The 16,420-nt window shown below is 43.6% G+C and overlaps 1 protein-coding gene across 1 annotated transcript in view; it reads left to right on the top strand.

Annotated features, from left to right (window-relative positions):
• Nucleotides 1–16,420, top strand: part of ALPK2 (alpha kinase 2) — an 89,886-nt gene that overhangs the window by 27,897 nt on the left and 45,569 nt on the right. The window contains exon 3 of the mRNA XM_087715364.1: nucleotides 3,169–4,612. Within this exon, the coding sequence (XP_087571490.1) occupies nucleotides 3,287–4,612 (1,326 nt within the window). The 5' untranslated portion in view covers nucleotides 3,169–3,286. The remainder of the gene's footprint in view (nucleotides 1–3,168; nucleotides 4,613–16,420) is intronic.

Raw genomic sequence — 16,420 nt, 5'->3', positions numbered from 1 at the left:
ATCTCCAAACTCCCCAATACCTTTGTAACTCCTCACTATATTTTTCTAGTTCTTCAAGTCCTTCAGTGGGATTTATTCCAACAAATTGTGCATTAGGACTGCAACCTAACTGACCATTGGACATTACAAGACTTATTTCTGAATAAATTTAAAACATGATTAGGCCATAGAAGGTGGAATTATAGTTTTCTTACTCAACATGTGTCTCACATGTTGAGTAAGAAAACAATGCAAAGATGTAAATTCAAATAAGCTAAGTTGGAATTTTTAGCTATGGTTTATTGTTGTGGCCCAGCAGGAGCCATTGGAGCTGCCTATGAACTCCGATAGCGAGGACCCCTATGAGTCTGCTATGGAAGATGTGGAGGACCCTGGGCAGGGTTCAGACTCAGAGCAGGGACCAGAGAGGCTGGTTGGCCACCAGGAGGCGCCTGAGGCATGGAGCAGTGGGGAAGATCAAAGGGAGTTTGTCCCTGACACCAGGCAATGGAGGGTGGAGAAACAGAGGCAGCAGTTATGGAGACAGGCTCATAAGAGATAATCAAGCGCAGGTGGTTGTGGCTTGGCCCCTCCCAAGAGAGTATATAAGAAGAGACTTTGGGAGGAGTCCTTTTGCAGGACACAACCGTTCGTAGTAATCTGGAGAACTCCTTGTCTGGTCTGCCTTGTGTTCCCATGTCTGTTGGAGTCTGGGTTGCTGCCAACGTCTTGCCAGTGAATCGTATCTGGGCTTTCAGCCAATAGGATTATAATTGCTGTGAATGAAGAGTGGCAAACAGCTAAACCTGTGTCTGTGTTCATTACCGGACGGAGGGGGGGGGGGCAGAACATTTTATTAAGCCTATGAATGCTATGCCATAATGGGCTCTGACACCATGCTAAAAGCAAAATAAACAAGCCACATTTTGTTATGCAACAGATCTGTGTGGGGTTATGGTAAGGCTGTAAAATATTGTATAATTGGATATTATTGAAATGTGATATTGAGGAATACATTTATGGTTTTCTCTATCATCTCCTTTTTATGACCCCATAATCCCTTGTGGGGTGGAGTCTGGGCAACTGAATGGAGCAGAGTGGCCGGATGCCCTTCCTGTCGCCAATGTGGAATTTAATTCAGCAGATCAATTCTCATTGTGCCCAGAGAGAGAAATACCTGCCTCTACCTAGGATTGAACTGACAGCCTCCTGATTGTGAGGCAAGAACTCCACCTCTAGGCCACCGCACCATTTATGGGTTTCTCTATATTTGTTGGAATTAGATTCAGGCATATTTTTCTTGGCTGACTTGGAGTTAGGTCAGCAAATAAGGATATGGGTGGGGGAAAGGTTAGAAATAATAATAAAAAAAGAAATTAGAAAGCTCTAAATTGAGCTGCATAACACTTGGGGTATGTGTGTGAAGTGGACAGTGGAAATAACCATGAGCAACAGGAGGAAATCCAAGGCAGAAATGTAATTTGAATAAGCATTTCCAAAATAACTAGTTGTCATGAAAATATAGCCACAGAGGCAGCTTTGGACTTTCATGATTCTGGAACCTTATAATAAAGTAGTATTAGCATTTACTGAGTCCTGGTGACTTAGTGGTTAAACTGCAGAATTGCAGGTGAACTCTGCCCACAGCCTTGAGTTCGATCCTGATGGGGTTAAAGGTTGACTCAGCCGTCCATCCTTCCGAGGTCGGTAAAATGAGGACCCAGATTGTTGGGTGCAATAGGCTGACATTGTGAAGCACCCAGAGACTGCTATAAAGCACTTTGGGATGGTAAGGTAAAGGTAAAGGTTCCCTTTGCACATATATGCTAGTCATTCCTGACTGTAGGGGGCGGTGCTCATCTCCGTTTCAAAGCCGAAGAGCCAGCGCTGTCCGAAGACACCAAAGGTGCACGGAACGCTGTTACCATCTCACCAAAGTTGGTTCCTATTTTTCTACTTGCATTCACTCCATTACGCAGCGCTAGGGATTCGAACTCCCAAACTGCCAGCCTTTCTGATCGACAAGTTCAGCATCTTAGCCACTGAGCCACCGTGGAACTGGCCTTCAAATGGCAGCCACAGGGCAACAATGGCAGAAGAGGGGTATGTCTCTATCTATCTCCTGCATGTGAGTGGTCCAGGGATGTTTGACCAGCTGCCCTATGAAACCAAATACTGGCCTAAGCCTTTGGGAAGATCCACCAGGACTGGTCTTAACTTTTATAACCACATAAAACTTCTGCAGGTAATCCTGGAGTCATCTGTGCTCTAAAGAACATCCTGCTTACTTGATCTATTCTCCCTCCTCTGGTATTTGATTTACGTCATAGATTAGATTCTGTATCTCAGAGTACTGTCTTATATTAAATGGTCGAACTTTTGTCATTTGATAGTCAAAGATGCCTCTTATTTGGAACACTGCAGTCCTACATTAAAACATGCCTCTGTTAAATGAATGTATATTAAGTCTTTGATATTACTATTACGTGGATGGAATTGAGGGCCTATATATCTAATAGTAAAGATTAATAGTAAAGACTAGAGGGATGCGGTGGCTCAGTGACTAAATGCTGAACTTGTCAATCAGAAAGGTCAGCAGTTTGGCAGTTCGAATCCCTAGTGCCGTGTAACGGAGTGAGCTCCCCTTACTTGTCCCAGCTTCTGCCAACCTAGCAGTTTGAATGCATGTAAAAATGTAAGTGGAAAAATAGGAATCAACTTTGGTGGGAAGGTAACAGCGTTTTGTGCACCTTTGGCGTTTAGTCATGCCGGCCACGTGGTCATGGAGACATCTTCAGACAGCGCTGGTTCTTTGGCTTTGAAACAGAGAAGAGCACTGCCCCCTAGAGTCGGGAATGACTAGCACATAAGTGCGAGGGGAACTTTTACCTTATAGCTATTACATGGATGGAATTGGAGGGCCTATAAATCTAAGTAAAGATTAGCATTTAATGTTCTATGTATTTTAAAATCTAGAGGTGTGCAAGCATCAAGCTGGTGTGTTTGGCTAGAAAAAACAATTCTTTAAGCTTTCCTAAACTTACTTCAAGAGAATCTGAAGAATATCAAATCTAGCTTGGCGAGAGTCATCATATTGAAAACTGAAATAAAGGTACAAAAATTATAAAAGCTTTAGCTCTTAAAGAATGCTCGTGACTAACCCATGATTTTTCTGATTAAATTTTCCAGAACCAGAATCCTTTGGACTATGAACGAAAAAACCCATAGGAACAACAGTCTTCTGTAAACATGACACTTTCCCTACAAAATTAGCTTACAAAAACGCTAATTGCTCAAAGGGGAAAAAATGGAAAATAACAATGTACCCTCTCTGAAGAGAAATGACAGTTTTATTCCGAGGAGAACCCAAAGTGTCTCTGATCTTTTTATTTATGATGGTGTTGAAGAATGTTGGGATTTTATTGAAGGCAAGGTAGATGGATTTGACAGCTCACAAGTAGATTCCACGCTAGCAAGTCAGATTCCTGAGCGCACGGACAGCTGTTGCTTTAATGCTAAAGCTTTAACTGCTTGTCAAACAACCGAATATGCCAAGACATGTGAAAAGGGTAGCCTCGGCAAAGTTTTGAAAAAGGACATACTGTCTGAGAGTCACACAAGGGTCCCTCTAGAAGATAAGTTCTACTTAGCAGAGAATTCCTCTTTTTCGGTAGATAGTGGCATTGAGCCTCAACTGGATGGAAACTTTATTGAAGTCACTGAGGGTTTTCAGAATGACTTCCTTGAAGGCACTGAATCTTCTGATGCGACGACGGAGGAGATCCATGAGGATTGGGAGACAAAGCTGAAGTTTCTGTTGGAAAGCGATGACGAGGAGGATGAGCTAATTCCGAGTACTGATTGTGATGGGTGTTCTTACTTCCTCGGTGAAATGCCTCGCCTGTGTCAAGTATCAGATAACACTATGCCTATGGAGACCACCATTGGCTTCAGAAGACATCCGTCAAAGTCCAAAGAGGTAGCTGTCGGGAGCAACTTGACGGCGTACAGACCATCAACTTTGCAAACAGGAATGACTCTTACCGTTGGACAACGGCAGAATATGAATCCCGGTATGAAAATCAAAGAAAAGCAGAAAGAACTGGTGATCAAAAAGAATTATTCCAGAACAGGAGAAGAAAATCATGGCCACAGTTGCCCAAGTTGCCATGTTTCTCCTTTCGGATTACAAGGCATAGAAAATGGAACTTCAGCAATGAAATCACCTTCACGACACTTAGATGTTTCTTCAGCAACAGCGGGCAGACAAGATACAGCAGAATGCAAAAGCTTCTCAGGGGAAATCAAGTCTCGGCGAGTGATCCAGGTGGGGAAGAAAACGATGCAAGGGAAGTCCGGTCTGCCCCATTCTTCAGAAGATCCTTCCAAGGCGCTACCTCCTAAACCGCTTCACAACTCCAAACTTCATACAGTTCAGAGGGAAACAAATCACCCAGGTTCAGTCACGTTGCTTCACGGACAAGGAAAGACCACCTTGGGGTTAACCAATGTTGCCGACAAGGATGCTTTGTTTCATGGTCAAGGAAGCCAACCAAGGGACGGGTTGGTAGGCAAATGGATTACTGGTCCGTCAGAAGGAAGCCAAGCAGCAGAGAAAAATGCTACGCCGAAGGTAAGAAAATCTTTTATTTCTGTAACGTGTCTTTGGGAAGATGCAACTCCAGGGACTTCAATGTACTGGATTCCAACATGTCCTGAAAGAATGTGAGCCATTCAAACTGCTGATTGACGGCTACTGCTGTTGAGGAAATCTGGTTTTGAAAAATGGCCCAGATTAACCATAGCTGCTAACCTAATTATAGAAAGAGGGCAGGCGTGGAAGGTCCTGATAATAGCATAGATCAGTAGACAGCTGGAAAGAGAAACCTGATATGGAATCTATTCAATGTCCTTTATTGAAGCAATGGCTTTTTCCTACTTCGCAGTTTCTCAACTCTGGACAGAATGAACTCCTTATTGCTTTGGGATTAGGAAGAGTTTAGAGAAAAAAGGTTGCTTGCAATTCTGGGATTACCTGGATTATATATTTTACTTCTTTTTAAAGCAATAGCAATAGCAATTGCAGTTAGACTTATATACCGCTTCATAGGGCTTTCAGCCCTCTCTAAGCGGTTTACAGAGTCAGCATATTGCCCCCAACAACAATCCGGGTCCTCATTTTACCCACCTCGGAAGGATGGAAGGCTGAGTCAACCCTGAGCCGGTGAGATTTGAACAGCCGAACTGCAGAACTGCAGTCAGCTGAAGTAGCCTGCAGTGCTGCACTCTAACCACTGCGCCACTTCAGCTCAAAGAACTTTAGAATTGTAGTAGGATCTCTTGCTTGAGCAGGGGCTAGACTAGAAGACCTTCCTGGTCCCTTCCAGCTCTATTCTGATTCTCGGAACTATGATTTCTCATTCCTAAGTTTTCATGGTCCTTTAAACAATCTTGAATGACTTAACTAAACGAAGGTTTACCAAAGGGATGCGGTGCCTCAGTAGCTAAGATGCTGAGCTTGTTGATCAGAAGGTTGGCAGTTCAGTGGTTTAAATCCCTAGCGCCGTATAACGGAGTGAGATCCTGTTACTTGTCCCAGCTTCTGCCAACCTAGCAGTTCGAAAGCACTTTAAAATGCAAGCAAAAAAATAGGGACCACCTTTGGTGGGAAGGTAACAGCTTTCTGTGCCCCTTCTGCGTTTAGTCATGCCGGCCGCATGACCACGGAGACATCTTCAGACAGCGCTGGCTCTTTGGCTTTGAAACGGAGATGAGCATCGCCCCCTAGAGTCGGGAACGACTAGCACATATGTGCGAGGGGAACCTTTACCTTTACCTCATCTAAGGTTTAACAGGCTACTGAACTATCTTAGTAGAATATTGCCATGCACAGAAAGGTGTTATCGCAATTTAGCAATGAAAGAAACAAGATAAATAGGAGTTGGATCCAGCAATCATTTTCTGCATGCATGTTGTTGTTTTTTGCAAGCTCAGCAGAAAAAAACCCTGAAAAAGTCCTCTTTAACTTCATTCACGGTGTTTTTTTAAATGGAGAGACGGAAAATAAAAGAGAAATTGTACAGACAAGGAGCAGGATAGTATTGGGAGGGTGTGTGAGGAGCGGTGGTGGTGAACAGCTTTCACCTTCTCTTTCCATCTGGTGGCACATATTCATTCTTCCGTCATTTTTTTCCGCTCTGCGAGTCTCACATTTGGACCAGCCAGAGTGCCAAGCCTGCTTCAACTTAGCAAACTTTACTTTCTACATTCCTTGCTGCGCTTTTTAATTTTTTTTTTAAGGTGATGGGGGAGTGAGAACAAGAGAATCAAGTCTGCCATGAAATTATAATTGATCTGGAAAATTTTGACCTTTGGATCTCACGTACACATTGTGATGTGGTGATTGTACAAGGAAAGCTAATATGAAAGGATCTTGAAAATCATTATTACTATATGCAACGATGTAAAAATCACAAATTTTAGTTCTTTAGCTGGTATTGTCCTTCATTCACATTGACTTCTTCCCAAGAACCTAGGACAGTGATGGCTAACGTGTTTGTCATCAAAACTGTGTGCACACACCTGTGACAGCATGCGTGCATACCCACACCCATAATGCAATGCGTGTGCGACACCCCCTGCGTCCCCCTCTCCTGCGCATGCGTGCATGACTCCCCCTTGCCCCCACAAATGTATGCACGGCCCAGTTGCGCTCCCCCAATCCATGAGCATGCAACCCCCTGCGCCCTATTTTGGTCCTAGTAAGCCTCCCTGCATTCTCCCGTGTCCCCTCCACCCTCACACATGCATGTGCGACTTCCCTGCCCCTGTGCATGTCCGTGCAAACCAAAAATCAGCTGGCCAGCAGGAGGCGCATGCACATGTACGGTGGAGCTGAGCTGGGGCAACGGCTCGCATGCCCATAGAGGAGCCTCTGTGTGCCACCCTTGGCACGCGTGCCATAGCTTCGCCATCAGGGAATTCTTTCTCTTCTGTTCTACAGCACTGGTTCTGGTAGTGCCACCCCAGTTATTCATGCTTTCTTCTTTATCCATTTGTCTCTGGAGAACCCACAATATTTCAACCTGCTCATTTTCAACTACTTTTCCAACAGTATATTTCAACCAATTTTTCATGGCTAGTACATGATAATTTTTAGAAATGTTTCAGGACTCGTTTTTGTGACCGTGTCATGCCGTTGTTTGTAATCTGTGTGGATCTTCCTGCATGAGCTCAAGATATGATCTACTTTTTCTTCTGCTTCTTCCTACAATTTGCACTTTGATTCATTTGATGATTTTTCAGCACTGGTCCTGATTATGTTACTTCTTGGACAGGCAAAATTAAGTTTCTTCAGTTTCTTTCTTTTTTTTAGCATTTCCAGTTTTTAAGGCATTGCTAGGTTTCATTTTTATCCATTTTCTCCTTGATCTTTGGTTGTTAGCCGCCCCGAGTCCCTTGGGAGTGGGGCGGGCATACAAATTAAATAAACAACATTCCAAACATCTTTTGTAGATCCTGATCATGTAAAGCTTTCCTTTCCAGCATTCTGTTCGTGTTTTTATTATGTTATGTTGATATTGATATTCTGTTACCTGAAGTTCTAATTTTTAACTTTAACTTCAGTAATTGTACTTGACTGTCTTTTACATAATCAGTCGATTTTCTTCTTCGGCAGTTTTTTTGACTTGAGATTAGCCTCTGCCTCTATTGTTTTATAATTATTATTTATTTCATTTATTTATTTGTTAGTATTTGTCAAACAAAAACAAGAACAGGAGTAAGGGAATAAAAATGCAAGGACAGGGACAATATAGGCACGTTAGTGCACTTATGCACAACTCCTCTACTCACCACTTAGGTATGAAGTAAGGCCCACGGAAGTCAATTTGTGACTGAAACTGTGAAAATGTGTAGCTGAGACAACTGAACCAGGTAGGGCATTCCAGACTTGGAAAACTCTATTACAGAAATCATACTTTTTTTACAGTCAAGTTTAGAACGATTTACTTTGCCTTGGACTCTGATTTACTTTTGGATGCTATTTGGAACCCTGACATTGAGTTTACATTATGATAGGCAGTACCCAGTCAATAAGTAGATGTTGGGTGTTAAAGGTACAATGACAGCCAGAGATGGGTTCCTACCGATTCGGACCGGTTTGGCCGAGTAGGTAATAACTCGGCCGGACATACCACCGAACCGGTTCTATTGGCGGCACCATGGTCACCGCCATCTTGTTTTTTTGCTCCTGCGCATGCGCAGAAGCAATTTTTAAACTACTGGGCATGCGTGCATAGCACGCATCAAGCGCACACGTGAAGAGCGTGTGTGCCCGCAGCGCGCCCCTAAGCAAACTGGTAGTAACACAAGCCGGAACCCACCCCTGATCACAGCATGTAAAACAATGTTTCTCAACCTTGGCGTCTTTAAGTCCTGTGGGCTTCAACTCCCAGAATTCCCCAGCCAGCTGTGCTGGCTGGGGGATTCTGGGAGTTGAAGTCCACAGGACTTAAAGTCACCAAGGTTGAGAAACACTGATGTAAAGTGTTCCAAGCAAAGCTGCCCTTTGCAATTAACTGATGGTGATTTTGTCCAAAGGCAGTGAACATATTTATTTCCCCCGTCATAACAACTGTGAGGTGAGTTTGGTTGAGGGAGAGGGACTGGCCCAAAGTCATCAGTCAACTTTCATTACTAAAACAGAACTAGAACTTATGGAACTCCTGGTTTCTAGACTAGTACCTTCACCACTACACCAATCTGGTTCTCTTTGCACATTTGAATTAATTTTTTTTTAAATACATTTAGTCTTTAGGACTGTCTTTAGGTGTAGGTGTATGTGTCTTTATTTTATTGCCTGAATAAATGACACTCCTATTGTGGAAGATCTTTCAGTAACTAACACTGAAAAAATTAGAACAGAATAAATAAAGCCAACTTCTATTGGGAGAAAAAAAACCAAGCTGAACTTTTAGCTTTCTTGATATATCGCCTCCATCTTTTACATGCTTAGGTATGGATGAAATTTTCAGGCTGAGTCTTGATGACATCATGGGTAGCTTGCCAGAAGTAATTTCTGTTGTCTTCTTCTATTCCCAACCTAGTCTACATCCCTGGCATTTCTTGATGGTCTCCCATCCAGTGTGACCCAAGTTTCACTTCTGAACCTAGATAAGGTCAACCAGATGCCGCCGTTTTCTGCAGCTCTTCAGATTTAAGCACATGCTTAAATCAGTGTTTTTCAACCTTTTTTGTGCAAAGGCAAACTTTTTTCATGAAAAAAATCACGAGGCACACCACCATTAGAAAATGTTAAATTTTTTTAACTCTGTGCCTATATTGACTATATATAAAGTAATTTTCCCACGGCACACCTTACACTATGTCACGGCACACTAGTGTGCCGCGGCACAGTGGTTGAAAAACACTGGCTTAAATAACAATGGCATACTTGTTGTCAACCATTGTTAATCCTACATCAACTATTTTAATCCTACGTTAAAAATCCAGAAATATGAAATAAACTCTTCAATGCCCAACTTTATCCCCCTGTTTCTAAAAACAGAAATCTTTCGGACTATTTAAAAGCACATCAAGTTGCTCACGGGTCCTGGGAAGCCAGGTCATTGGATAGTCATTTTGGAATCGGCATGCTTCAGAATCACAACATATTTCCATTGCTCAGAGAGTGAGTCGAAAGCATACAAACCTTTCCACGTCACCAGTTCAGCCCTTTTGGTGACAGGCCTACCATGACAAATTGACATTTCTTCAACTTGCCAAAAGGTCAGTGGTGTCAGTGGAGAGTTGATGCAATCTGTCAGTGGGCAGAGTTTCAAGGCAGAAGAAGGGGAAAACAACCAAGGGAGGTCTTTATGTGCCACAGTGTTCTCATAGTTCTCTTCCATTGCATCAGTTCAGAGAGTTTGCCCACACACGAGGTTGTCGGCCTTCAGAAAGCAAAGGACCACAACAATGGAAGACTTTTTCAATAAGCAATCTCTACCAGTGTGTCGTTTAATGTCAACCTATCCATTTCTGCACAATCTAGTTCTTTTTTTAAAAAAATAAATAAATTCATCTTCTTCTATGGGCGATTCCTAGTTTTTCCAGTGTTGTGCATATGCAATTCTTGCTACCGTCAAGACATGTAATATTCAATATATATTCCCTTTATCGTATTTTTCTTGTACTATGCCTAACAGAAATATTTCTGGCTTATAGTCTTATTGTCAGGGTTCCAAATAACATTCAAAATTTAATCAGAGTTCAAGGCAAAGTATTGCTCTAAGGGTTCCACCACAAAACCGCGGTAGACTAAAGCGCGCTCGACGAAAGTGCGTACCTGACGTCATCACAGCGCGACGAAAACATCACGCTGTGAGCGGTAAAGTTAAAATTAACGCGAAAACCTTACCCTAACCCCCCCAAACCTAACCCTAAACCTAACCCTAAACCTAACCCTTAACCTAACCCTAAACCTAACCCTAAACCTAACCCTTAACCTAACGCTAAACCTAACGCTAACCCTTAACCTAACCCTAAACCTAACCCTAACGCTTAACGTAACCCTAAACCTAACCCTAACCCTTAACGTAACCCTAACCCTAACCCTAAACCTAACCCTTACCTTTACGTGAATCGGCTTGCTTTAAAAGCGCTTTTTAAAGCACCCTTTTTTCTCCGCGGTCGTATTTGTCGTGCTGCTGATGACGTCAGGTACGCGCTTTAATCGGGCGCGCTTTAGTGGACCGCGGTTTTGTCGTGCCACGGCTCTAAGTTCCAATTTATTAAGAGAGTCATGTTGGCACATCTGGGGAAACTTGAATCTGAAAGCTTCCTGGTTTTCCCCACCCAGTTGAAAGTTCAAGATCTTGCCCCCCCACACCCACAAGTCCATCACATGGTCCAATCTTCCACTGCCATGCTGGCAGTTCCACCCATCCAGTTCCGGTCAGGCACAGAGGTGTAGAGACAAAGGATGACCTTGGATTCTAGAAAGGAATTTTATTTTGACAACAACACATTCTACTCCTTACTATTGCCCCTCCCAATTCCCCACTAATGAAACAGCATAGTAGAATAGAATATTAGTGTGGCAGGCCAAAGATCCCAAAAGGAACTGATTGCAGGCCTGACACTTATGTGCTGCTTTAACGTTTTTCTCTACCAGAGATGGGTTCCTACTGGGTCAGCCCAGTTCAGCCGAGTAGGTAGTAACTCGGCTGCTCACGCACCCGAGCCAGTTCTATTATTGGTGGCGCCATCTTGATTTTTGGTTCTCCGCATGTGCAGAACAATCTCCATTGCAGAAATGTAATTCCCCCCCCTTCTTCTAATGTTCTGTGCATGCACAGACCTTTTTAGGTGTAGATGCACGTGTGTGGAACAAAAAAATTTGTGTGCCAAACTGGCAGTTATGCCAGTAACAACCCACCCCTGCCACGTACGTATTTTCGTCCAATATCTTTCTGCTTTTGCACATGTCCACCACATATGATAATATGTGCCCTGTATCTGGTTACATTTCCAACATTTGGTGGATATGTTTTTAAACATCTTTGCTAGTCTTGCCGGTGGTAAATGCAACCTACAAAACATTTTATATAGATTTTCTTTATCTGCAGTTGCCATTGTCAATTTATAATTTCTATCCCAAAGTTTTTGCCATTTGTCTAATTCTATAGTATATCCAAAGTTCTTTGCCCATACCAAGGGTGGGTTCCTGCCAGTTCTAATCTCTTCTATAGAAGAGGTTCCACAAATCTACAGTGCCGTTTAGAACCGGTTCCAGCTCCCTCCCCTCACTCGTCCACACATCATCAAGATGAAGAGCGAGAGGAGGAATTCTGGGAGGTGAAGTCCACAAGTCTTAAAGCTGTCAAGTTTGAACACCCCTGGGTTTTTTTTTTCTAAAGGGTTAGGGGTGCAAGGGTCTTGTAACTTGACAGCTTTAAGACTTGCACACTTCAATGACAGAGTTCCTGAGCCAACATGACTGGAGGAGGAATTCTGGGAGTTGAAGTCCACAAGTCTTAAAGCTATCAAGTTTGAACACCCCTGGGTTTTTTTTCCTAAAGGGTTAGGGGTACAAGGGTCTTGTAACTTGACAGCTTTAAGACTTGTGTGTTTCAAATCCCACATTTTCTGAGCCAACGTTTTGGTTGCTAAGCAAGAGCATTGTTAAGTGAGTTTCACCACATTTTACAAGTTGGCCATGCCCACCCAGTCACATGGCCGGCAAGCCACTCCCACAAAGCAGGCCACACCTACAGAAGAGGTTCTAAAAAATTTTGAAACCCACCACTGGCCCATACTATCATTATTTCTTTCACCTGCTCATCTTCCATTTTTTAGGCTTAATAAAAAGCTACATGTTTTCTTTATTAACTTTTTATCTGACACTAGTAATATTTGGTTAAATGCTGTTTCTTCCATATAAAAGCCATAAATCTTACTATCTTTTGCATATCTTGATTGTATTTGCATATGTAGCCACCAAGCTAAGTCCAGACCGCGCCGACACATTAGTAGTGGTATTCTGCCAGTTCATACCTTTGCGAACCAGTAGTGGCAGCGGCGCGAGGCTCCGCCCACCCACCCAGACGTCATCACTTCTGCGCATGCCCAGATGCGTGCGCTCCCACTACCGAACCGGTAGTGAGGATAAGAGGCAGGGATGGGTTCCTGCCAGTTCTAACCTCTTCTATAGAAGAGGTTCCACAAATCTACAGTGCCATTTAGAACCGGATCCAGCTCCCTCCCCCTGCCCGTCCACACATCATCAAGATGAAGAGCGAGAGGAGGAATTCTGGGAGTTGAAGTCCACAAGTCTTAAAGCTGTCAAGTTTGAACAACCCTAGGTTTTTTTTCTAAAGGGTTAGTGGTGCAAGGGTCTTGTAACTTGAAAGCTTTAAGACTTGCATGCTTCAAATGCCAGAGTTTCTGAGCCAAAATTTTGGTTGCTAAGCAAGAGCGTTAAGTGAGTTTCACCACATTTTACAAGTTGGTCACGCCCACCCAGTCACATGGCTGGCAAGCCACTCCCACCCAATCACATGGCCGGCAAGCCACTCCCACCCAATCACATGGCCAGCAAGCCACTCCCACAAAGCAGGCCACACCTACAGAAGGGGTTTTAAAAAATTTTGAAACCCACCACTGATAAGAGGATACCATTACTGCCACACATGAGGTGGTTTGTCTTCAGAAAGCAAAGGACCACAACAATGGAAGATTTTTCAATAAGCAACCCCCAGCAGTGTCTCATTGTAAAGCTGCAAATAGACAAACCTAAAAAATAAAAATAAAAAACCCAGAAAACCAACAATGATCAATGGGGGGTGTCTTTTTGTGTGTGTGTTGCAAGCTGTTTCATCTTCCCTCCAGCTTTGCTTGCTCTAAATCCAAAACCTATTTCTTGTTCTTTATATATTTGTCTTGGGAAACATTCCAAGGCTTTACTTAAAAAGCAGATGTTGCTTTTACCGTAGGAACAACTGATCAAAGAAGCCAAAGACGGTACTGTGATTATCAGAATTACCTGCAGATTCATACTGTGAAATTTCCCTCTGGCTGCAATGCAAAAGAGAGAGAGAAAAATAAAAAAACCCTTCCCTCTGAACATGATCTGGTTAATAGTTGCACATCTGAGTAATGCATGATGTGAAACTGCTTTTATACCCAGCCAGGCTTATCTTTATGTATCTCCAATGGGAGAACTGAAGGTTTAATTTGAACGGAATGGAATTTTAATTGGCCTTTTGATAGCTGTGTAATTTGATGTACCCTTGTAGTTATTTTAAAAATGGTTAGTGTTTGGCACAAGTTATTTTCAGATCTGGACCAAGCCATTTTGTCATATGTATCTAGCATGTGGCGAAAATCATCTCTCAGAGTTCTTGCTGATGTCATAGGACAGGGGTGTCAAACTTGATTTCATTGAGGGCCGCATCAGGGTTGTGTTTGACTTCAGGGGGCTGGGTTAGGCGTGGCTAGGGTGGGCGTGGCCAGCTCGACATCACTTGTGTCGGGGGCGCCTGTGGCAGCCCGAGTGCTGTGCCAATGAAAACGGGCTCCCAATCTCAATTTTCAGCTGGGACAGCCTCCTGAATTGAATTGAATTGAATTTATTGCATTTATATGCCGCCCTTTTCCCCGAAGGGGACTCAGGGCGGCTCACAATCCAAGTCAGGGAAGGGGATACAGATAAGGGATAAAAAAGACGAACAAAACAATACACAATTTAAAAGCACTCAACAACCATACCATTCGAGAGGGGGGGCAAAAGCTCTTTAGCCCCAGGCCTGTCGGAACAGCCAGGTTTTGAGGGCTTTGCGGAAGGCCTGGAGGGTGGTGAGGGTTCGAATCTCCACGGGGAGTTCGTTCCAGAGGGTCGGAGCAGCCACAGAGAAGGCTCTCCTCCAGGTAGTCGCCAGCCGGCATTGGCCGGCGGATGGAATTCGGAGGAGGTTTAATCTGTGGGATCTAATCGGTCAATTGGAGGTAATTGGCAGCAGGCGGTCTCTCAAGGGACCTCTGCCAGTGAAAACGGAGCTCGGGAGGGCCGTATGGAAATTGGGAACTTGTTTTTGCTGGTAGAGTCACAAAGGGGCGGTCCTTCGCTGTTTCCAGAGTGGCCCCGCGGACCAGAACTAAACACCCCGCAGGCCTGATCCAGCCCGCAGGCTTTGAGTTTGACACCCCTGTCATAGGAGAATACTAAAATTAAATATTCAGGTCTGAATCATCCATTTGTTTAGATCAAGGGTAGTCAATCTTTTTATACCTACCGCCCACTTTTGTATCTCTGTTAGTAGTAAAATTTTCTAACCGCCCACCAGTTCCACAGTAATGGTGATTTGTAAAATAGGGAAGTAACTTTACTTTATAAAATTTATAAAGCAGGCTTACAGCAAACCCCTACCGCCCACCACGAAAGCTGGAATGCCCACTAGTGGGCGGTAGTGACCAGATTAACTACCACTGGTTTAGATTGTCAAGAGTAAAAAGTGTGATGCACTGGTTTGTATATGTTTATATATTCTTACTATTAATTCATAATTTTTTTAAGTTATTACCGTAATTATAACCCTTGGAACTGTAAGTTGTTCAGGGTCATTGACTGAGACGTGTAGCTATCGAAACTGAATAAACAAACAAACAAATCAAGAACTTTATTTCCTAAGTATCCTGGGCAAAAATTACAACCCCCCAAAATATCCAGAAATTAATATTTGGAAAGCCTCTGTGAAGTAGTGGCTTTGTCCCTTATCTTTGGCACCAGTGGCACTTCCCTCCAGCCTTCGCCTAAAGCCCCACACCAGGAGGCTGAAGCAGACCCCAAGTCAGATTTCCCCCCCCCTCCGACCCGCACCAAAAAACCCCGAAGGGGGAAACTCTCTGCAGCAACACAAGCGTTCATTGCATGTATCCGGCCCAGGGGGAATAGGTTGAGGAGCCCCGATTTAGTGCAATATAAAAAATGCAAATAATATATCTGCGGACCACCAAAGTTTTCTCGCGGACCATCGGTGGTCTATGGACCACCAGCTGGTGACCACTGATCCAAGTCATGGTTGTCCCAAAGGTCTTTTTTCAAGAGGCAACTGGACTTCCTGTTTTTTTTTCCTTCGAAGACGTTTCGCTTCTCATCCAAGAAGCTTCTTCTTCAAGAAACGAAACGTCTTCAAAGAAAAAACAGGAAGTCCAGTTACCTATTGAAAGAGCACCGTTGGAATGATCCATATCTCTTTGGATCCATCTACTGGTCTTCTAAATTTTTGCAATCCAATTTTCTGTTAGCACACACAAGTGTAATGAGAATAAAAGCAGAAAATGGTTAAGAGCCGAGGTGGCGCAGTGGGTAGAGTGCAGTACTGCAGGCTTCTTCAGCTGACTGTTATCTGCAGTTTGGCGGTTCATATCTCACCAGGCTCAGGGTTGACTCAGCCTCCCATCCTTCTGAGGTGGGTAAAATGAGCACCCAGACTGTTGGGGGCAATATGCTGACTCTGTAAACCACTTAGAGAGGGCTAAAAGCCTTATGAAGCGGTATATAAGTCTAACTGCTATTGCTATTACCCCAGCTGTGGCTGAGGTGAGCTTCCAGCTGCTGCTACCACCAGCTGACTGGGCCAGGTTCCAGAAATTAGATCATATTTAAAAGGTATGTCATCAAGGGTGTCAAACTAGCGGCCCGTGGGCTGGATGCATCACGCACTGGCCATGCCCACCCCAGCTCCACAAAGGGGAAAACCGTCACGTGATGGCAACATGATGCGACGAGTTTGACACCCGTGGTGTAGATATATCTTCTATCCACAAACAACATTTTGTTGTTTCTATGTATGATGTCCAAGGTCCATTTATAGGATGTAATTTAACCGTATTTTCATATCTTTGACCCTTAGCAATAGCCATAGCACTTCGACTTATA

Source organism: Thamnophis sirtalis, unplaced genomic scaffold (genome assembly GCF_051295495.1).
Source record: "Thamnophis sirtalis isolate CommonGarterSnake01/CBP01778 unplaced genomic scaffold, rThaSir2_p1.2 scaffold_5, whole genome shotgun sequence".
NCBI classification, from domain to species: Eukaryota; Metazoa; Chordata; class Lepidosauria; order Squamata; family Natricidae; genus Thamnophis; species Thamnophis sirtalis.
Note: the sequence above shows the minus strand (reverse complement) of the source record. Positions and strands in the feature narration are given on the sequence as shown.